Source organism: Myotis lucifugus, unplaced genomic scaffold, assembly GCF_000147115.1.
Source record: "Myotis lucifugus unplaced genomic scaffold, Myoluc2.0 scaffold_20, whole genome shotgun sequence".
In the NCBI taxonomy this organism is placed as follows: Eukaryota; Metazoa; Chordata; class Mammalia; order Chiroptera; family Vespertilionidae; genus Myotis; species Myotis lucifugus.
Window position 1 is genome coordinate 9,300,106 of NW_005871068.1, and position 23,698 is coordinate 9,323,803.

The 23,698-nt window shown below is 36.6% G+C and overlaps 1 protein-coding gene and 1 pseudogene across 1 annotated transcript in view; both read right to left on the reverse strand.

Annotated features, from left to right (window-relative positions):
* DMD (dystrophin) overlaps positions 1-23,698 on the reverse strand; it is a 2,279,750-nt gene that overhangs the window by 814,887 nt on the left and 1,441,165 nt on the right. The window contains exons 46-47 of the mRNA XM_023751347.1: positions 13,253-13,400; positions 10,919-11,068 (exon numbers count right to left, since the gene is read on the reverse strand). Coding sequence (XP_023607115.1) covers positions 10,919-11,068; positions 13,253-13,400 — 298 coding nt within the window. The remainder of the gene's footprint in view (positions 1-10,918; positions 11,069-13,252; positions 13,401-23,698) is intronic.
* LOC102424889 lies at positions 3,917-4,796 on the reverse strand (annotated as a pseudogene).

Here is a 23,698-nt window from a genome sequence, read left to right on the forward strand (position 1 = left end):
ATGTATAAATCTCACGCTTAATCACCATGATAAATTGCCTCTTCACAACTCTTGTTTACTTTTATTGTTTGTAAAATGTCTGATCCACATTCTTGGCATTGCCTGACATTTCAATAGGTTGGGAAATTAAAAACCACATGTCATTATAAACTTACTGGCATTAAAGAGTGATTAATTTGGTAGTAATGGCAACCAGTTTTATTGGACAGTTCAAACTTCTCAACTTCACTGAAGGGTCAAGAGAGTAGGGGTGCTGCTGCTTCTAAGAATATTAGCAGTGATGGTAATACTAATTATTGAGTACTGGGCCAGGCATAACCCTAAGAGCCTGATGTTTGTTCTCACAACTGGGGTGATTTTATATATATAATTTTAATCTTTTAAAGTGGGATACTCATGAGAATGAAACAGGGAGCTATTAAAATTATGATGTAATAACAAAGCCAGGACTGTCAAAGCAAACTGAGATGTACTCATGACACAAGACCTAGTAGTACCAATTACCATTTCAATGTGAAATTATAGGAGGAAAACTCATATAGTTTTATTAAATTAAATTAATTTCAAAGTCAAGGGTGCTTATGTTATAAACTTTTAATTACTATTCCCTCCTCAAGTTTCAGCCTCAAACTATTTAGCAACTGTAAGTAAGAGATATGAATAGGTGTAATGCCAAGCCCTACGTCATTCTGAATGACCTTTAAATAAGGCAAGGGTGGGAAATTATTATGATACTCTTAGAACAGCATATGATACATAGTGGTCACTCGTTAAATGTATGTTGAATGAATGATTTAATGACTTGAATAATGCTATGATGTAATTATTAAACACATAAAGGAAACTTCCAAGATAATAGATTTCTAAGAAATATCAGACTGCATACCTTAATAGTAAATAAGTAAAAACCATTTTCTGGTATTTCCTGTAAAGATTCTTCACTTTAGGAAAAAAAGGTAATTCATATTAAGAGCAGTATTGGATGATCACTACTAGAACATGGTCATTGATAGCAAAATAACTTCTTGGAGCAAATGTCCATTTTTGAATAAGGAGCAGAAAAGTGAAGCTTCAACTTGATTTAATTTTCTCCCTTTTATTCTCCACATTTATAATAATGACTGGCAATATATGGCAAATGTTTATCTACCTGACACAAATGAAAAGAAGGAATCTAAAGTGTTTACTCCTTGGATAGATACTTAGAAGATAATTGGAGGTTAATATAAAATGAACCAGATTTCTGGAAATATAGATACAGTCATTTTTATATTGTAGAAAATAGTCTGGCATATGAATTTCACTATATTTTCACTTTCAGAATATATATTTTATGATTTAGTTTGAAAACAATCCCTGTATTATTACAATAGTGCAAAGGTTATTCTTATATTAAAATTTTGCTGCATATATTGTTGTTAAACTATTTTTTCTAGGTAAAGTAGATCAGATTTTTTTATTAAGATGCACTTAACTGAAAAAAAATAAAAAAAAAGAGATATACTTAACTGAAATTCACTTCCCAGCAAAATTTCTTATTTGTGTTTGTAAAATGTTTTGGTCTTTATATGCACTATTTTATATTGTTTAGGAAATAACAAATTAAAATAGTAATTTACCATTTTCAAATTAATGACAGAATATGATGTAAAAATTTAAAGTTATTCAACAAAATGAAAATATATTTATTATGACTAATTGAAATGTATAATATATCCTATCTGTAAAGTTACTTAACATCAAAAATAGTAGATATAGGTTGGGAAGAGGGGGTAGAGGGGAGGAAAATTGGGGGATATCTATAATACTGTAAAAATAAAATAAAATTTAAAAAAGGATTTCACTGCCAAACTTACAATTTTAAAAAAGTTGAACAATCACAATAAAAAAGTAGACATATAACTAATTCTGAAACAACATAAATATGTTCTCCTATATTACACAATCACAAAAGTTCTATTTAAGTAAAGAAAGTTTGGGAAAATTACTTGAAAATATAGCATGCAGTTTTCCAAAATGGGCAAACAGCAAAGCAAAAACTCATATAGTTTTATTAAATGAAAAGAAATCCCAGTTTTTACTTTTATAGGAGCAATAGGATGAAATGGAAAACCATGCTTCTCTTTGTTTCTAGCATATTATCTACAAAAAAATTATGAGCTTCACTAAAAAGTTTTTTTAAAAGACTATTTGAAATAGCTTTTGTATTAAATAGAGTACAGTGTGTTCTCAAATATGTCACATAACCTTTTTAGGACTTAGTGCTCTAATCTAGAAGATGTGGGAGTAATGTAGCTTCATTACGATTCTTTCATCTGTATAATCCTATGAGTCTACAAAGTAAATGTTGCATCTTTCCATCTTTTCAATTAAGTACAGCAAATACACAACCTGATTCAAAACTGAAAACTGATGAAACTTGGTGAAGTGTACAATTGTCTGACCACTGTGCTGTACACCTGAAACTAATACAAAATAATATTGAATGTAAACTGTAATAAAAAACATATTTTGGTTGTAAATAATGGTATCTGAAAAATACCTACACATTAATGTGTAAAAAGAATAATGAAGAATGAAGAATAGGGACACACAGTGACAAGGACAGGAAAAGATGAAAAAGGGATTAAATACTGAAGTATCAGAGAAAGAGAGTAGGAGACAATGTGTCACATACACTACCTAGGCAGAAAAATAAACTAACATATATGCAGATAGGAAAGTAGATTCATTATAGATATAGTAAGATGCCAATTCATAGGCCAAGACACACATAATAGAGAAAAAGGAAGAGAGTGAAAGTGATGGGGAGAGGCAGGAAGGGAGGGAGAATCTCACACACACACACACACACACACACACACACGTCCAGAGAAAGCACAAATAAAATGAGTGATAAATATTGAAAACAACACAGAGTCAGACATGTGTATGAAAATCACAGAGTGAGACTCAGAGGAAAACACAGAGGCTAGCTTTAATAATATTCCCACTTTGTGGATCTTCAGGGTATTATTGTTAAAGACTATAAAGGTGAAGATACGTATTAGACAAAAATGAGAGTATCACTTCATGACCCTTATCTAGAGTTAGCCATAAATTTAAACCAAGGTCTGCATTCAGCTTTAAGGCAACATTTCCCATCTCGATTATAAAGAGTGGCTACCCAGGCCAAGGCAAGTTAACAGTTTTGCAATGTACCCATTTTAGGGTCCACTACTCCCTTAAATATATTGCTACATTAACCCCAATTGCTGTTTTTCCTTTTATTTATTTTTTTAACTTTAAATCAGTTTACTGACACTGTAACACAACACACTTGCCTCCCTGACACCTCCATCCCCCTCACCCTGACTAGATCTATCCCCGCTCCTCTCCCCTTAGAACAAGCTGTACCTTGAAAACAGAAAAGGGCAGGCCACCTCTACTACCCCAGTCCCACCCCCAGGCCCTGTGGAGCAGGGTCTCAGGCACTATTCAGAACCTACTGGGGGGTGGGGAGGTACAGTTAACACTACACTCAGCCAGGCAGAGGCATCCAGTCCTTAGGAACAGATTTCTCCCTCAATCCCCAGGCCCTGAGTTGCTATTCCTCTTCCTCTCTGCTCTTTGTGACCCTAGGAAGGAGAGATGCTGGGGCCTAGGCCATGCAGCCAGTAGCAACAACTCCTGGCCATGATCTGAGAATTGGAGTTTGGTTAGTCTTTTATAGGGCCCAGGCACCCCAAAGAAAGCCCTGGTGGTGAGAGTGAACTTGAATGCCCCTATTCAAAATGCACTGATAACATTTAACAGATTGGAGCCTGAGCCTGACAGTGCTACCCACCAACCCCCCAGGTCTTGGCCCAGACCCAGATAGTCCCTCCCCCTCTAGGCAATGTCCTCCCCCTAGGCTAGATAGAGCACATCACACAGCGCAGTTTAGAAAGCTTCTAATGCCAGTTCATAAACATCTTCATTTACTATTGGTGATTACATGTGAATAATATGTTTATACTGTTCTTTATGGAAAACAATTTCAACGAGTCAACTCCAAGAACACAATAGGCAGCCCTCACCCTGAGCCCCTCAGCGTCCTTCCCTAGACAGTGAGGAGCCCCCTCCTCTGTCCCAGGGCTGCCTAACTTCCCCTTTCCCCACTGTGGCTCTTGGGCAAAGCATCCTCTGACCATTAGTGCTCATTGGGCAAGTTCTGGTCCAGGGGGTAAACCATGAACATCACATCTGGCCGAGAGGGTACACAGGGATGGCCTGGACGTACAATCTCAAAGCCCAAGAAGCTGAAGGTCTTCAGGAGTGGAGCTCTGTCTTCCCGCCCTTCCTGAAGCAGACGAAGACATAGTTCACTTTCATCTTCTCTTCCGCAAACTCCAGCAGTGCTAACAATCCTTCTTTGCTCCCATCAGCTAATACTCCATCTGGGATTTCTATAAACAGGCTCTGGCTGGACAGGACTGCATCCCAGGAAGAGACCTTCACCTCAGTGACCTCATACTGGAAGTGGACGATCTGAGGTTTTCCATCGTTCACAGGGAGGTCCTGGGTCACAGTGAGCTTCTCGTCCTTATATATTAGAGCTGAGAGAGAAGGATCCCTGCCGCCCCCTTGCCCACCGGGGATCTTCGACAGTGGGTGAGGGGCATCAGGAGCACCACAGAGGCCCTGGAACAATGTGCCTGGAGCTGGGGACAGTTACTCAAAGGCAAAATACTACTGTCCTGGGTGTTTATCATCCTCGGTGGCTCTGCTCAGGGTGGGAGGAGGCGGCGCAGGGAGTGGGTAGGTGGATGAGTGGGTGGGTGGGTGTGGGGTCGCGCGTGCGGGGCCGATCTCTGCGGGTTAAGTCCCTGTCAGGCCGCGGGCTCACAGCCCTCCTCCAGCCTAGGCAAGCGCCTGCCTCCAACTCTGTTTTTCCTTTTAGAAATGCAACATAAAGCTGCCAAAGTAATTGGTAAATTGGGAAAATATGCATGATCCAGCATATTAGAGTTATCCATAGATAAAGGCCCCTGCAACTAGAAATTGTGATAGTGGAATATTTTCATAGACACTGTGTGTTAAGGAATTAGCATATTTGTATCTCAGCAACCATTAAATACTAATACAATGATAGAACCCACTCTAGCATTTGGATAGAAGAGGGAGCTGGAGAATATAGGGGAGGGGACCCCATTATTTCTTCTCTCACTAATGACTCAGTATTTGAGGATTAATGATGATCAAGACCGTCTCTTGATCGCCTTGACCATCTTTCCTTATTTTTTTTTAAATACTGACTTGAGTACTGATCTAAATCTGGTACTGATCATTTGTTTTCTATTATTAAATTTAAACCAATAGGGATATGGGGCATAAAGATTGAGAAGAGACAATTAAATAATTCTTAATATGTCTAATGAATAAGATTAAAATTTTTCATCTTAATGAATAAGATGAAACATTCTAAGATGTTTGGTGGCAAAAGCACAGCATTAAAATGATAATTTTAGGATGGAACACAGATATTATGGATGATCTAATTATATGTCTATACAAGATTGTGTTCACAGCTTTCATTTTAATTTTCTGTCATAAAAAATTACTTTTAATGCTATTGCAGAACATATAAAACATTGACTTACGTTTCACTATTCACAAAGCTACTATTATGTGTTTTACATAGTTCTCTGAACATTTCCTAGAATTATAATTTTTGTTCCCTTTTTAATATTTAAATGTACTGAGGTATGGTGAAGCATTTTGTGGTATCTCTTCCTTGTTCTCTTCATATGAGGAATGCATTTATTTTTATTGTTATATGGCTACAAAATTCAATTACTAAGAAAAAAGATTTTCTCCATATGCAAGTGTGTGTATCTTTACATGGCTGTTTTGAAATATTTAAAACAAGAAACTTTACATTTTAGGTAGGAAAAAATTCACCTTAAAATGTTTTACTCCAATTATTCACATAACTGAAAGTTAGTGTTCATATATAAAATAGAAAAGGGATTTTTTTCAAATACCTTGTTGCTTGAATTATAGAGATCTAAACACACATTTTGATTTTAATGTGAAAGAATTGGTACTTTTTCATTTCATAAATATTTGATCAGTCATGTAAATGATCTGTTACAAGAACTTCAGCATCATCAATTTAAAAATATAATAAATAACCTGACACAATCCAAAATAAGGTGTCTATTATTTTCTTTGCAAATCATCTATGTACAGAAACTTTTCTCAATATACCTTCTTCATACCTCTCAATTTTGTTGGATGCTGATGAATAACAAACAATTCTTTAGAGGCAATTGTGCCATTTTTCATAAAAGCCATTTCATGTTACATGAAAATTACAGTTCTGCAATATCTTCTTGGTATGACTTTACTACTGCTTTAAAGGATTACAATTTACCTTATATTTTGAACAGAACAAAGTTCGCAGGTATTAAATATGCCCAATAGGGCAGTAAAATTGTGGTCAAAAGTAGATGAGAAGTTTCAAAATATCCTTGGAGGGTCAAAAGCATATATAGGGAAAGTACCTATGGGGACATGTAAAGTAAGGGAGAAGTAGCTTAGAGTATAGGGGAAATCTGACCTCAGCTAAGAGGCAGGTTAAAATTGGGGTACTGAAAGTCCATTGATGGAAATTTGTACTTAGCTCAAATTGCCACCCAATGAATGGTCTTCCTTTAGCACTTAACCTATAAGCAAAAACAAAACAAAAAGTGTGTGGTTCTTATCTAAAAAAAATGAAATCTAGAAAGAACCTCAGCAGTTAGTGTGGGTACCTTAAAATAAAGCCCACCGCATTATAGAATTTGAAGGTATCTTTCAACAAGAGAGCAAGCTCTTTGTCTTAGCACATAGAGTGAAATATCCCAGTCAACAAGATCCACCCAGGTAGTTAAGGCTCCCCATCTTTCTATTTTCTCATTCTTACATATAAATATATTAAGGATTACTACCTGTATGAACAAAGTATACAGCTCTAAAAGAGAAAATGACAAGGGAACAGACAAATTTCTTGGAAGACATCCTATATAATAAAAGCCTAATATGCTAAGTGTCCGGTCGTCTGTTCAACCAATCAAAGTATAATATGCTAATGATATGCTAAGGCCACTAAACCACTCGCTATGACGTGTACTGACCACCAGGAGGCAGACAGTCGACCGGTCGACCAATCACCATGACGTGCACTGACCACCAGGGGGAAGATGCTCCGACCGGTAGATGAGCTTGCTCTTGGGGTCTGGCTGATTGGGACTGAGCAAGACAGGCTGGCACGCCCTAGAGCCCTCCCATGGTTCCTCCCTAGCTGGCTAACCTCCTGTGTCCCTCCCTGGTCCTGATTGTGCACTGGTGGGGTCCCTCAGCCTGGCCTGTGCCCTCTCACAATCCAGGACCCCTTGGGGGATGTCAGAGAGCCAGTTTCAGCCTGATCCCACAGGCCAGGTTGAGGGATCCCACTGGTGCACAAAATCATGCACCAGGCCTGTAGTAACTTATAAAAGCTGAAACACACAAAACATGAAAATTCTAATCATCCCCTGTATCTATTAAAGAAATTAAACCAATTATCAAAAAATTCCCATAAAAGTAACTCCATGGCTAGATGACTTTCCAATTGAATTCTTCAAAACATCTTAGGAAGAGATAATGTCATTTTTCCAAAAAAGAGAAAGAGTACCTCTCAAGTTATTTTATAAGACTTGTCTAACATAGCTGTCAATGCTTAAAAGGATATTACAAAAAAATACTAACCATTTTCTGTCATGAACAAAGATATAAAAATCCTAACCAACATATTAAAAAATTGAATCCAAAAATCTATAAAAAGTACAAGACATAATGACCAATAGGATTTATTCAGTAATTCCTGAATAGTTTCAAATTCCAAAACCAAATAGCTATAACTTACCACATTCATAAAAAGGAGAAAACTAATATAATCATTTTAATAAATGAACAGAAGCATTTGAATACGGTCAATACCTATTCTAATAAAAACTTGATAAACTGGGAATGAGGAGAAATGTCTTAATCTGATTAAGATGATCTACAGAAAATCATACAACTGATATCACATTTAAAGATAAATTAATGAATGCTTTCCACCTGAGCTAGGAAATGAGCCAATTATCACCACTTCCATTAAACATTATTTTGGAAGTCCTAATCTATACAAAAAAATTAAAATCATAAGGATTGAAAAGGGAGAAACTTCCTCTACTGATGACATGATGATGCACATAAAGTAAATACATAAGATTCTATAAACTATTAATATCAATAGGTGAATTTAGCAAGGACACTGATTATGTGCTTAATATACAAAAATCTGCTATATTTTATTTATCAGCAACAAAGAGAAAATAACATTAAAAATGAATCCCATTTATAGAAGGATCACAATGTCAAATGTCTGGGATTCAACCTAATAAAACATGTGCAGGTCCTCTGGACTGAAAACTGCTTAATATTACTGAAAAGATATTATAGAAAACTTAAAAATAATGGAAGGGTGTAATATTAGATGAACCAACATTGTAAATATGTTAACTGATCTACAAATTCAACAAAATTCCAATGAATATCCTGGCAAGTTTTAATAAAAATTGACAACTTGGTTGTAAAATTTATTTGGTAAACCAAACAACCAAAAAGAGCAAAGGCAATCTGGACTAAGAAGAACAAAGTTGGAGGGTTTATATTTTCAGGTCCCAATTTTTAAAATAAAACAATTGTCCCTGGCTGGTGTGTGGTGTGGCTCAGTTGGTTGGGCATTGTCCTGTGCACAAAAAGGTTGTCTGCTTGATTCCAGGTCAGAGTACATCCCAGGTTGCAGGCTCAATCCTGGTAGGGGGTGTGCAGGAAGCAACAGATTGATGTTTCACTTTCACATCAATGCCTGCCTCTCTCTCTCTCTCTCTCTCTCTCTCTCTCTCTCTCTCTCTCTCTCCTCTCCCTTCCTCTCTTTCTAAAAAAAAATAAAAATCTTTTAAAACAACAAAATTCTGATACATGGTACAACATGGATGAGCCTTGACAACATTATCTTAAGTGAAATAATCTAGACATGAAGGGACAAATAGCATATATGTGTTCACTAATATGAAATATATGGAATAGGTACATTCATAGAGACAGAAAATAGGTTAGAGACTACTTTGAGAGTTGACTGAATGGGTAGGTGATGGGGGATTCTTGCTTAATGATTACAGAATTTTGGTTTGGGGTGATGAAAAAGTTATGGAAAAAGATGAAGGTGATGTTTGCACATTGTAAATGTAATAAATGACACTGAATTATACACTTAAAATCATTAAAATGATAAATGTTATATATATTTGGCCACAATTTAAAAAATAAACCAAACCCATTAAATTGTATACTTTACAGTGAGTGAACTATATGGAATGTGAATTATCCTATATAATAAAAGCCTAGCAACCGAATGGCTGAACGACCAGAACGACCAGTCAACCAGTCACTATGATGCGCACTGACCACTAGGGGGCAGATGCTCAATGCAGGAACTGCCCCCTGGTGGTCAGTGCGCTCCCACAGTGGGAGCACCACAGGGCTGACCAGGATGAGCGGCTGCTCTCCGCAGCAGGATCAGCAACTCAGAGGGCAGGTTCACAGCTGCTCGGCTGACAGGGATGAGTGGTGCTCCCACAGAGGGCCGATCTCTGAAGGCCACGCCCCCACCAGTGCACGAATTCCGTGCACCGGGCCTCTAGTATCTCAATAAAGCTGTTAAAAAATGATTGTTATTAAGCCAGTGTGGTAGTAATTGAAGGACAGATGTAATGCAAGAGAATTGAGAATCCAGAAGCAGATTCACACATTCATGCTTACTTGACTTAACAAAGTTACCACAGCAGTACCATGGGAAAAGGATTGTCTTTCCATAAATGGTGGTAAGTTAAATGATGTTGCTTTTCACCATACATTCATTCATATGTGCTACTTGGTTTTAAAAAGTATGCGTTACTTTGATAAACATATTAAATATTTGATTTAAGAAGTATCTGAGGTAGAAAGAAAAAGACAAGTAAGTAACTAAGTAAATAATTAAATAATCCTATATAATAAAAGGGTAATATGCAAATTGAACAAATGGCAGAACAACTGGTTGCAATGATGCACACTGACCACCTGGGGGCAGACGCTCAATGCAGGAACTGCCCCCTGGTGGTCAGTGTGCTCCCACAGGGGGAGCACCACTCAGCCAGAAGCTGACCTCACAGTTGGAGAGCACAGTGGTGGTGGCAGGAGCCTTTCCCGCCTCCTCAGCAGTGCTAAGGATGTCCAACTACTGGCTTAGGGGAACAGGCCTAAGCCCTCATTTGGACATCCCCTAAGGGCTCCAAGGCTGTGAAAGAGCACAGGCCAGGCTGAGGGAACCCCCCCCCCCACCCCCCACCCTAAGTGCACGAATGTCATGCACCAGGGCCTCTAGTAAATAAATAAATAAGCAAACAAAACAAAACACCTTTTGTAAGTTAGCATCCATTTAGCATTGATTAAGTCCATGTTATATGTGAGGGCAAGTAATTTTGATTTATGGAACATGTTGAACTGGACTACTGCCACCTTGTTTAAATACTGTCACTATATTCCTGATCACTGAATTAACTCATTCATCCTTTTTCCAGTCCCATTCTTTAGAATAATTAATGCAAAGTAATGATGCTGTATATTTTGGCATTTAGTCATTAATGTACCATTATCCACCATCACCATTATTCCCATCTAGAACAAATCATGAGGCCAAAATCACTGGTCAGGTTAAAAAACAACAAAATAATCTACATATAAGCACCCCAGCCATACCCCACCCATAAAACAACCATGAAACAAAACAAATACAAACACTTTCAACATTTAACACATGTGACAGGGGAGATGGTTAACGTCTAACCTTTATCCACTGAAGATTTGTCTGCTTGAGCTTCTTTTCAAGTTTATCTTGCTCTTCTGGGCTTATGGGAGCACTGACAAGCACTGTTCCTCCTGTTTCATTTAATTGTTTTAGAATTCCCTGGCGCAGGGGCAGCTCTTCCACAAGTAACTAAAACAGACAAATGCAACAACTTTAAAAATGAATTACAGCACAATGGCAACTACCTTGTCTTTGCCTCTATTGATTAATCTATCAAAACGAAACAAGGTGTCCAAAGGCCCTTTGGTATCTCAAATACCAACAGTTTTCCAAAGAGCTGATAGACTGAAACACTCACTCTCAAGTAGTTAAACCTATCTCAGGAAGGACCAGGATATCTTATCCTTCAGATGTTTTTTTCTGTGTTTCTTTTTTTCCCAAGAGAAAAATGTCATGTGGTATCAGCTCTAAAACAATACTCCAGAGTTAAGGGTATAAAAACACATCTCTATCAAAAATAGAACAATCTGGATAAATTACTCATACTCTCAGGCATTAAGCCTCCATGCTATAACATACTAAGAAATAGCTGACACCAAGAACATACTAAATACCAAGCATTGTGCTGAACTCTTCACGTATATTATCTCAGTTAATTTTTATATAATAATTCTATGAGGGAGATCCTATTATCTTCATCTTACATAGAAGGAAACTGAGAGGCATAGTGTCAGATCCAAGAACAAAAAAGTAGGAAGAATAGCACTGTGATTCAAACTTGAGAAGTTTCATTCATGAACCTTTATTTTGACTCTTCCACATTCCTGAATTTCTCTTATTCATTCAGCATTCATGTTATAAGTGCCTTTTTTCAAGACCTATTAGTAAAAAACCATGATGGTTTTAATAACTGTATTTTATTTATTTGTGTCATCTAGAGCTTCAGTGTTCAATACAGAACCACTATCCACATGATGCTATTTAAATTTAAATTTAAATGAAGTAAAGTTCAATGAAATAAAAACTCAGTTCCTCAGTCACACTAGCTACCTTCCAAATACTCAAAGGCACATACTGCTAGTGGTTACTGAAATAGATAATGTAAAACATTTCCATCATTACAAAAATTTCTATTGGACAGTACTGATCCAGATTGAATGAGGAGAAAAGAAAAATCAACGTGTATTTATTAATAAATGAATGCTGCCAAATATGTCTTTGAAATGAGTTATCAATTATATTGCTATATATGAAACTGAATACATTTAGGGAAGATGAATTTTCAAGAACAGATTGAGTTCACTTTTTCCATGAAATAACCATACTCAAATGAAGTATTGATTCAAAACTTTTTTTTTTTGAATCTCAAACACCTAGTGCAATATCTGACATAGAGTAAAAGGTGCTCAGTGTTTGTTTCCTGAATTAAGCAATACTTGTTATACTTTATCTTCTGTTCAGGTATAAGTTTCTTGTTTCACAGAAATTCGTGGTTGACATGGGAGTCTAATTTGCATGTGCAAACCAAATGAATCATTGATAAAGGAGAAATTCCATGCCCCTTTGCTCTTGTAATTTTGCAAAATGAGGATAATAACAACCATTTTGAAAGTGATATAAAGATTAAATAAAATAGCAGATATAAGTACATATGATATTTAGCACAGAATAGGGGATGATTAATGTTAATTTCCCCTTCCCTTTCACATTCCCTTCAAGATTTGAAGTAAAGCAGGTCTAATCGAGTTTCTTTCCTAAAACTAAAACCATGACAGTTAATCCAACTGCACAGTTCGAGCATGTCAGTCAGCCAGGTGAGGTAATCAGTGATAAGCAGACATAACAAGGGGACTGTCTGAAAAACAACCTTAATAAAGTGGATGTTTATTCAACTAGTATTAGAATGTGAACCAACATCATCCCCCCCCAAACAAATCAAAACAAAACATTATACCAGGCAAATTGAACACTTTTAATTAGAGTCTTCAGTAGTGGGATTGGTTCGGCAATTAAGATCTGCCCTAAGAAATTTCTATAAAGATTCTTTCCAGTTTTTAAAATAATCTGGAGCTGTAGATTTCTACAATAAATCTAAAATTAATTTCAAATTAGTTTAAAATGCTGCTCTGCAGTTTACATATATACGTATGTATAGATATATACACACCTACACACACATTTTAAAAAATATATACATATTGGAAAACACTGGGTTAAGACAAAATAAAGTTTTTAAAAAGGTAAAGTGTGAAAAAGTAGTGTGGAACTATCAATAACATAATGAGTAGAAAATCAATGATTAAATGCATTAAAAAATAGATTCATAGATTCTTTATATAAGTAGGCCTGGAGGACTTTAGAAAATTAAATTACCTTGACTTGTTCAAGTTTTTCTTTTAGCTGCTGCTCATTTCCAGGTTCAGGTGCAATAGTAGTAATGTTATCCACTTCTTCCAACCAGAAAATAAATTCATTTAAATCTCTTTGAAATTCTGACACGATATTCTTTTGTTCTTCTAGCCTGGCGAAAAAAGAATAAAATTGTTACAAACATATTTCTCAAACTTTCCTTTAAAAACAAAACAAAACAAAACAAAAAACCTCAGGGCACACACCTTTAAGAATATACACAATTTAAAAGATGTTAATACAATTTTTAAAGAAAATTCATTCGCTTAGCATAATACTTTCCAGGCCCCTCCATGTTGTCTCAAAGGTACAAAACATATCTATCATTAATCCTAATGCCAGTACAGTTCCTGGAAGTTAATAAGCCCTCAATAAATATTTGTTAACTTGAAAAAAATTAGCTAAACATCCCCCAAATGAAAGCAATCTAAATGTCTACCAGCTGAGAAATATTTATCTATTTATACAATTCAATACTATACAGTTGGGAGAATAAACAAATTAAGACAAATGTCACACGATCTCACTTATATTTGGAATCTATTGAACAAAATAAGCTGACAAACAAAATAGATCCAGAGACATGGAAGCATGCAATAGACTTAGATATTTCAGAGGGAAGGGGGGGGGGGTGAGCGGGAAGTGATAAACCTAAGAACTTATACACATACTACTAGTATATGCATAACCCATGGACACAGATGATAGTGTGGTGAAGGCCTGAGGAGGAGGGGGACGAATGGGGGAAAAGGAAGACATCTGTAATACTTTCAACAATAAATTTAAATAGAAAACTTCATTCCCTTTAAGCAAAGAAATTTTAATATCTCAAAAATCTCTAAACTATGAGATTAAATTGGTCAATAAAAGGTATAATTTTAAGATTCCAACAACATTATTGAATTCATGAGCAGTGTTTCCCAACCTCCTTACTATTGAAATTTAGGGCTAGATAATTATCAGTTGTTAGGCATTATTCTGTGCATTGTAGGAGGTTTACTTGTATCTATCCCTGGCCTTTTCCCAAACTGTGACAACTAAGAATGTCTAGGCATTGCCAAATATTACCTGGGGGGCAAAATTGCTCTTGGTTGAGAATCACTGCACTAGAGCAAATATGTAATATGAAGTTGTATAAACAAATTAAGACACATATGCTTAAAATGCTTAAAATACACCTTTATGGAAAAATGTAGGGCAAAAGTAAAAACAAGGGGATTAAAATAAAAATACTAAATTACTTTAAAATGTTTTCCAAATTATGACTCATAATCCTGTTTGAAGAAAGAGGAAAACAGATTCGAAATACTTTACATATGCTGTACTAGTGGAAGTTTTTAATTATAAAGATGCATATATTGTATGTTATTCAATTGGCCATAATTTTATTCTTTTATTCTGAATGGTAGCACTTTTACAGCTGAGAGAAATGATCTGCACTTAAAATAATTTACATTTTTTGTTTCGTTATCATTTGTTTTTTATCTTGTGTGTAAGCTTTTAATTTGAGTATAATATACTCCAATTATTTGCACATGTATAACTATCACTTAATGTAGTTTTTAAAATTGAACACACCAAATAGCCAGAAAAAAAAACCAGAATGTTTTGAGAAGCTCAGAAGCCCCCTCTTGCCCCTCACAATTGCTACCTCCAAGTGTAATCAGTATCCTGTCTACTTTGATTAATTTGTCTTCGCTTATAAAGAATCATATGGTATATACTCTTGTATCTTGCCTCTTTCATTCAACATACGGTTTACAGTAATCATTCATGTTGTATGTAGTTTAATTTGTTTATTCTCCCAACTGTATAGTATTGAATTGTATAAATATATATATACTAGAGGCCCAGTCCATGAAATTCGTGCAGGAGGGGTCCCCTCTCAGCCCAGTCTGCAACCTCTCTAATCCGGGACCCCTTGGGGGAAAATCCCTCTCACAATCCTGGACCACTGGCTCCTAATCGCTCACCTGCCTGCCTGCCTGGTTGCCCCTAACTGCCCTCCCGCTGCCAGCCAGGTAGCCCCCAACTGCCCCCCTGCTAGCCTAGTCACCCACAACTCCCCCCACCACCACCTGGTTGCCCCTAACTGCCCCCACTACTGGCCTGGTCACCTCTTACTGCCCCCCTTGCCAGCCTGGTTACCTCTTACTGCCCCCCTTGCCAGCCTGGTTGCCCCCAACTGCCCCCCTCTGCCAGTCTCGTTGCCCCTAATTGCACCTCCTGCTGGCCTGGTCACCCCTCATGTCCCCCACCCCCTGCTGCCCTGGTCACCCCACACAGCCTGCTTGTTCAGTCGTTTGGTCATCCCTCATTAACCCCCCTGCCAGTCTGGTCACCCCACACAGCCTGCTTGTTCCGTCTTTTGGTCTTCCCTCACTAAACCCCCTGCCGGCTTGGTCGTAGGCAGCCATCTTGTGAGGGCATGAGGGTTAATTTGCATATTACCTCTTTATTATATAGGATATCTCAGTTGGTAGACATTTAGGTTATTTTTATTTGGGAGATGTTTAGCTAATTTTTTTTGGCTTCAAGTTAACAAATATTTATTGAAGGCTTACTAACTTCCAGGAACTCTAGTGGCATTAGGATTAAGGATAGATATGTTATGTACCTTGTCCTGAGGATCTCACAGTCCATGAGAGGAAACAAGCATATAAACTGAGGACTATGATGCACTATTGTAGGAGGATGAGTTATTTCTGGGGCAAGGCATAGGAGATGTACCAGAGAAGATAATGGTCTACCTGGGTCTTGAAGCATAAAGACAGTCCCCTACATCTGGGAATAAGACAGTGCATTGAGAGAACTACAATCATACTCATTCCCCAAACCAGATCCAGTTATTGGGTACGTGCTCATCTATACTCAGTTTTGCTCTTTAATGAGTTTGTCCAAAGTCTTTTCTGGGGCACATGAGAAGCCATTCTCTTCTCTATTCTCAGCACAGCAGATACTTTGAAAACCCAAGTCATACTATATCACTGTTACACTCAAAACTCTTCTATTGCTGCCCTGGCTGGTCTTGCTCAGTGATTAGAGTGTTGGCCAAAGGATTGAAGGGTCAGTCAAGGGCACATGTCTTGGCTGCAGGCTTGATCCCAGGCCCTGGTCTGGGCATGTACTGGAAGCAACCAATCAATGTGTCTCTCTCTCATCGATGTTTCTCTCTCTGTCTGTCCCCCTCCCTTCCACTCTCTCTAAAAATCAATAGGAGAAAAAAGCCTGGCATGAGGATTAACAAAATAAAAAACAAACAGAGAAAAAAACAAAAATCCTCTGATATTGCTTCCCAATTCATCCATAGAAAATGCGAAAGCAATTACAGCATTCTACAAGGTTCTAGATCTGTGCGGTCTAAAATGATAGGCACCATCACATGTGGCTACTGAGCACCTGAAATGGTGTAAGTGGAACTGAGATTCACTGTAAATGTACAATACACATCAAACCCCAAAGGTTTGGTACAAAAAAATGATCTGTGTACCTTTTTCTCACTAAAACTATTATAAAAATACAATTATTTTTAAAATAAAAAAGTATCACATCTTATTAGTACTTTTCAAATTATGTACAGGTTGAAATATTTTTCATGTATTCATTTCATGTTTCTACTTTTTTTAATGAGGCAACTAGAAAAATTTAAATTGCATATGTGGCTCACTTTATTTTTCTATTCAACAGCACTGACCTATAAAATCTGATAAACCCCTCCCTTCTTTCCTCTCTGACTTTATTTCCATCTACTCTCCATTTCTCTTGAATTTCTTAACAATGACTTTCTTGCTTTGCTTCTTGTAGCTATGCTCCCACTTTTGATATTTGAGTAATATCCCACTTTTAATATTCCTCAAATATCAAACATGGCTGCTTCTTCACCTCTGGAAGGTCTTCCCCTCCTGATCCTCCTTAAATTTGGCACCTCTTCTTCACAATTCTATTTCTTTCTTCCTGTCTTATCTTGCTCTTTACTTCTAAAAACTAATGTACACTGTTATTTGGTTATTTTTAAAATATATTTTATTGATTTTTTACAGAGAGGAAGGGAGAGGGATAGAGAGTTAGAAACATTGATGAGAGAGAAACATCAATCAGCTGCCTCCTGCACACTCCCCACTGGGGATGTGCCCGCAACCAAGGTACATGCCCTTGACTGGAATCGAACCTGGGACCCTTGAGTCCGCAGGCCGACACTCTATCCACTGAGCCAAACCAGCCAGGGCTATTTGGTTATTTTTGTTGTCTGTCTCACACACATGAAATTCTGCTTCCTGAGGGCAAGGATTTTTGTCTGTTTTACTTACTGCTTTAATCTTAGCTCCTGGCACAACGCCTGGCACAACAGGGAGGCTAAGTAAATAAACTTTGCATGCAAGAATAAATTCTGCCATCATTCTTTTTGATCTTGCATGCATTGCGGTATAAAAAAAATATTTCCCATTTGTTGCAATACCGATCCTTTCTCCCCCATTAGATGTGGGCCCAGAAGCATTTTATTCCTGACCTTCCCCTCCCCACTACAACTTGCCTTAGTTTTACAAATAAAAATTTTAATTACAAAAGGAATAGATTTTCATTGTCTAAATCTCTGAAAATCTTATAATATCTGAAGAGATAAACAAAAACTCCTTATAATCTCACAATATGGTTTACCTTTTGACACATAATTTCAGTCTTCTTACCCATCTGTGTACATATTAATATAATGTGGATAATCTACATGCTGTATAGAAACCTTCTTTTTGCTTAGCAAATATATTATAGACAATTTCCCATGTTGCTAAATAATCTTTTTCATCATTAAGTTTAATGGCTGTATAGAACTTTTATTTTCCTCAGGCATACCTGGTCTAATTTACTCACCAATTGGCACTACATTATTTCACCAAATCAAATACGCCTTCGGTTGCAGGTTATATAATATCATCATAAGTACTTGGATGGGTTGGAGTGGTGAATGCTGCTGATTAATCTATGACACTTATCACATGGAGGCTTTATTTTACTAAAAAATTGTTCTTCTAAATTTATATTTCTGTCATATATTCCTCTTGCATATCCATAAAATGTAAAATACAAGTGAAAAAAATTGAGGAGGTATTCCTAAAACTTCCTCATATTTAGAATCTGACTCTCCTATATCACTTACTCTTCAGAATAACAGCTGTTTTTCTTCTTTCACACAATATCATCCTCTGTGATTTTCAAGAATGTTGGCCACATAGCATTTCTTAAGAGAGCTCTACTACTATTTCTTGAATTTTCTTCTAAACAACATCTGGTCTGAGCAGCAGAGATTGTAAAACCCATACTGATTTCAGTGATATTAATGTGATAAAATGTGCAAAGTAGAATTGGATTTGGTTAGTCAGCACAGCTTCCCACTACTAATGTAATGCATCAGGTTCTTTTGGCTGCTACCAAGTTGCTGGTTGTTTCGGGATTTAAGAAAATGCATAATGTAATGACAGTTTAACTGATATCTTTACTTTGTAATTATGAATGGATATTAGTATTACTGCCATTATTCATCTGATGATTGAGTTTATTTTCTGTTAATAGAGTCAACAAAGATTTGGTATCAATTTCCATTGGAATCCGTGTTTGATTTTCCAAGTTTTTGGCAATGAAAAATATTTTGGCCCCTCTTGTACATGTAAAGTAAGGATATCTACATTAATGTCTATTGTTAACATTGTTGGTCAGTGAAATATCCACGATCTACAAAAGAAAGATCAAGAGATGAAGCTGGTGATGTAGCTGGAGACCAGGTTATAAAGCACCTCCTAGAAGAGCGGTTCTCAACCTGTGGGTTGAGACCCCTTTGGCGGTCGAATGACCCTTTCACAGGGGTCACCTAAGACCATCCTGCATATCAGATATTTACATTACGATTCATAACAGTAGCAACATTACAGTTATTAAATAGCAACAAAATTAATTTTATGGTTGGGTCACAACATGAGGAACTGTATTTAAAGGGCCAGAAGGTTGAGAACCACTGTCCTAGAAGGTTTTGTTTTAATCTGCAGGTGGTGAACTACTTAAAGGCTTTAAGTAGAGAAAGATTTATTTCACCCAAAACTCACTCTGGCTATTCTGTGGAGAATAAATGTGGGAAAATGTGGTAAGAGAAGAGATGGAGGAATCAAGTATGAGTTTACATTGATAGGCCAGGCTATAAAGGTCCAAATCATGAAGATGTAGCAAAGGAAAAGAAGACAGGACAAATTTAAAATGTAGAAGGGGATTCAACAGGACATGTGGATAAAATGAGTAATATTAATATTACTAACTAATAATTATTGAGCACTTACTACATGGCAGGCACTGACTCAAGTACCAAATCCTCACATCACTACTGTGAGATGGCTACTCATTTTCCCTCATTTACAGATGAAAGAAAATGAGGTGTAGTATTTTGCCCAAGGTTATAAAACTAATAAGTGGTCTATCCAATGTTCAGTCCTGGGTCATCTGAGAACACAGTCTGTGTTCTTCACCTGTCCAGCATATTATATCTGGTCTAGGAGGGTTCCCACTTTATATGTCTGAGTAAATGATATTTACTCCAGCTGAGAGCACATGCAATGGTATTGTATATTTAGGGGGAATTACTCCTTTAAAAATGAAGAAAATCTGGAGCTCAGAGGAGAGAGGAGAGCTAAAACTATGGATTTCAGAGTCATCAGCAACAAGTTCATGGATAAAACATGGTAAACTAGCTTTTGATCTAATGTACACTCCATATTTGACTTTTTCTGAGTCCATCTTTTCTTCACTTTCAGATGAATGATTGACATGTCTCCCTTCTGCTTATTTAAAATGAAAAAATAAACAAAGAAAAAGTCCATTTCACAGCTATTCATTTATTTCTTATGGCTGAATAACTTGTGGCTCCTGCTCCTCCCTCACTTTCCCTGTGTGACAAAGAAAACCAAAGGAATGCCTAGGGTATTCTTCTGGCCCCTTCAAAAGCTTCCCAGAACAGTGAAGGATTTCTTCAGCTTAACAAATACACAGTAAAGGAGATTGATTTTCCCTTCTTACAGTCTATGTACTGTTTTTCAGTGATTATCCTGAAGCCTCTACCTTTGACTTTAGAGAGATGAAAGGGGGAGGGAAGGAACTGACCCTCACCATAAACATACCAGGTGTACCAGTTAATAATGCGGATTTTTTTCAATAGATGGAGTTACACCTATGTTGATATATGTGCTATTTGATATGTATGCTGTTTTGTTGTATTGACAGCAAGCTTCAAAACTTCATATGTCAAATTTTCTGAAAGTGTTAACATCATAGATATTTTTATGCTTAAAAATGTCAAATTTCGTGCCCCAAAAAAGAGCATTTGCGGGAAGTTTTAATTCATTACTTTTTTTAAGGAATTGTCAATACTATATAAAAATACATACTATATACATTTACAGACCATATACTACTTTTGGCAAACATACAATGCCTTCACTGATATCATTACTTTATTTTGAAGAAAAAGTTATCGTATACTTTGGGAAGTTTATGGTGAACATGCTCCATCTCAAGATACTTGTGAACACTGGTTTACATGCTTTAAAAGTGATGATTTCACTTACAAGCATTATTGGATGAAGATGAGTGTCAAACTCAAAAACAACTTGCAGAAATATTAAAAGTTGCTCAGCAATTTCCGATTGTTTCCAAGCAATGGGAAAGATTTTATTTTTTTAAATATATTTCATTAATTTTTTTACAAAGAGGAAGGGAGAGGGGTAGAGAGTTAGAAACATTGATGAGAGAGAAACATTGATCAGCTGCCTCCTGCACCCTCCCCACTGGGGATGTGCCCACAACCAAGGTACATGCCCTTGACCGGAATCGAACCTGGGACCCTTGAGTCCACAGGCTGATGCTCTATCCACTGAGTCAAACCAGTTAGAGCAAGATTTTTTTTTAAATATATTTTATTGATTTTTTACAGAGAGGAAGGGAAAGAGATAGAGAGTTAGAAACATCGATGAGAGAGAAACATCGATCAGTCGCCCCCTGCACATCTCCCACTGGGGATGTGCCGCAACCCAGGTACATGCCCTTGACCGGAATCGAACCTGGGACCCTTCAGTCCGCAGGCCGACGCTCTATCCACTGAGCCAAACCGGTTTCGGCAAGGGCAAGATTTTAAAGGAAGGGAAATGGGTGCCACATCAGCAAAAGGCAAATGGAAAAAAGAAAAGTCATCAGTAAAATGTTGCTTCAAAGGCACGAAAGTCTTTTTTGCATTGAATTGTGACTGGTGATAAAAGTGGATTTATTTTGAGAATCCCAAACGCACAAAATCATGGGTTGACCCAGGTCTACCATCAACATCTACTGCAAGGCCAAATCGCTTTGGAAAGTAGACAATGCTCTGCATTTGGTGGGATCAGGAAGGTGTGGTGTACTATGAGCTTCTAAAACCAGGTGAAACCATTAATACTGATCGATACTGACAACAAATAATCAATTTGAACCACGCTTTGATGGTGAAATGACCAAAATGTGCCAGAAGACACAGCAAAGTAATTTTGCTTAATGATGACGCACCATTACACACTTCAAAACCAGTTAAAGATACCTTAAAAGATCTTGCCTGGGAAGTATTAACCCACCCACTGTATTCACCAGACCTTGCTCCTTCAGATTACCACTTGTTCTGACCGATGGCACACACACATTCTGAGCAGCACTTCAAAACATATGAAGAGGTGGAAAATTGGATCTCTGAATGGTTTGCCTCAAAACAAGAAAAGTTCTATTGGGACGTTATCCACAAATTACCTGAAAGATGGGGGAAATGTGTAGCTAGCGATGGACATTACTTTGAATAAAGCGCTTTTGATGTTTCTCTTGAAATGATCATGTTTTCTTTGATTACAAAATCCGCCATTATTAACTGGTACATTCCCCCAAAAGCTATTTCATCCTCAGTTGGTCGGTCCTCTTAATAATTGACTGGGATATGGGGTAAGAGGAGGTTGGAAATCACTGGTAGTAAATATAACACCACTGTGACTTCTCAGTGAACCCTATAGGGGACTGTCTGGTCTCAATTGCTGACAGCTTGTTTTAGAATATGGGATAACATCATTTTTCTCTCTAACTCCAGACTTAGAAGCAATTTTGGAATAAGGAAAAATTCCACTATACATATCTGTTATTTGTTTAAAATTTCTAAGCCAGTTCAATTCCTTGGGTCTAAGTTTTGACCCAATGGTATTTGTTAGTCCACCTCACCTTTCTCATTTTTGTATCCTCTTTGCAAATCTTTGTCCCCTTTAGTATTTGACTCCAGATCATTTTGCAGTGTCCCAAATACTGAGACCAACCTTATTTCTATCAGTTTTCCTCATTTTAGTTAAGTAAAAGTTTAATCAAATTTAATTATATTTGCAAAACCCAGACAGACAGGCAAGGCTTTTCTCAAACTTCATCTAGAAACTGATGATTCCAGAAAGAAATAGCCAAAACCCACAAACAGAAAGAGGGGAGATGTATTTATTCACTGTAATTGAGATTTATATATTTAACTGGGATCAAACTCTATAAACATTCTGTACCGATTTTCTTCATTTAATATTCTACTGTATTTTCTTAGGTCATTAATTATTCTCTGAAAATTGATTATAGGATGAGTAATAAGCCATTTATGGGTACACCATATTTCACCATTCTTATGTTATTCAACTTTTAGTTTCATTCCAATTTTTCATTATAATAAATAACCCTATAACAAATACATTTGTTTATGAATTTTGGCTCATGTATCTGCTAATTTCCTTAGAATAAGGAAGAAAAGTTAACAAGAATACTAAATTTATTTCCAACGCTGGTAGCAAGAGAACTCATATATTTCCACCAACAGTTATAAAATACTGTCTCAACACATGTTTACCACTATTGAGCATTATGATTTATGTACTTGATAGAATAAAAATAGTTTGTCATAGAGGGCTTTTACATTTTTATTAATAGAAAAGTTGAAAAACATTTTGTGTGTAATATTTGTCATTTGTGTTTCCACTGTCAATTGTCTTCTATTTCTATTGCTCATTTTTGTGCAGCATTTTCTTGTTTGTAAGAGCTGTTTTCACATTCTTAAAATATATATTTATTGGGCATATATTTCCAGCTTCCATTTCAGCTTTGAAAAAATACTTTTGTTTCTAAATAAAATTTTTCAATTTATTTGTTTTTTCTTCCACTGATACTATCCTGAAAATTGGTTAATAAAATTATATAGGTTTCAAGTATACATTTCTATAATCCATAATTTGCATATTGTATGCTGTGTTCACTATCCAAAGTCAAGTCTCCTTCCACCACCATTTGTGCCCCCTATATCCTCTTCTACCTTCTCTGAACCCCCTTTCCTTCTTGTAATCACTA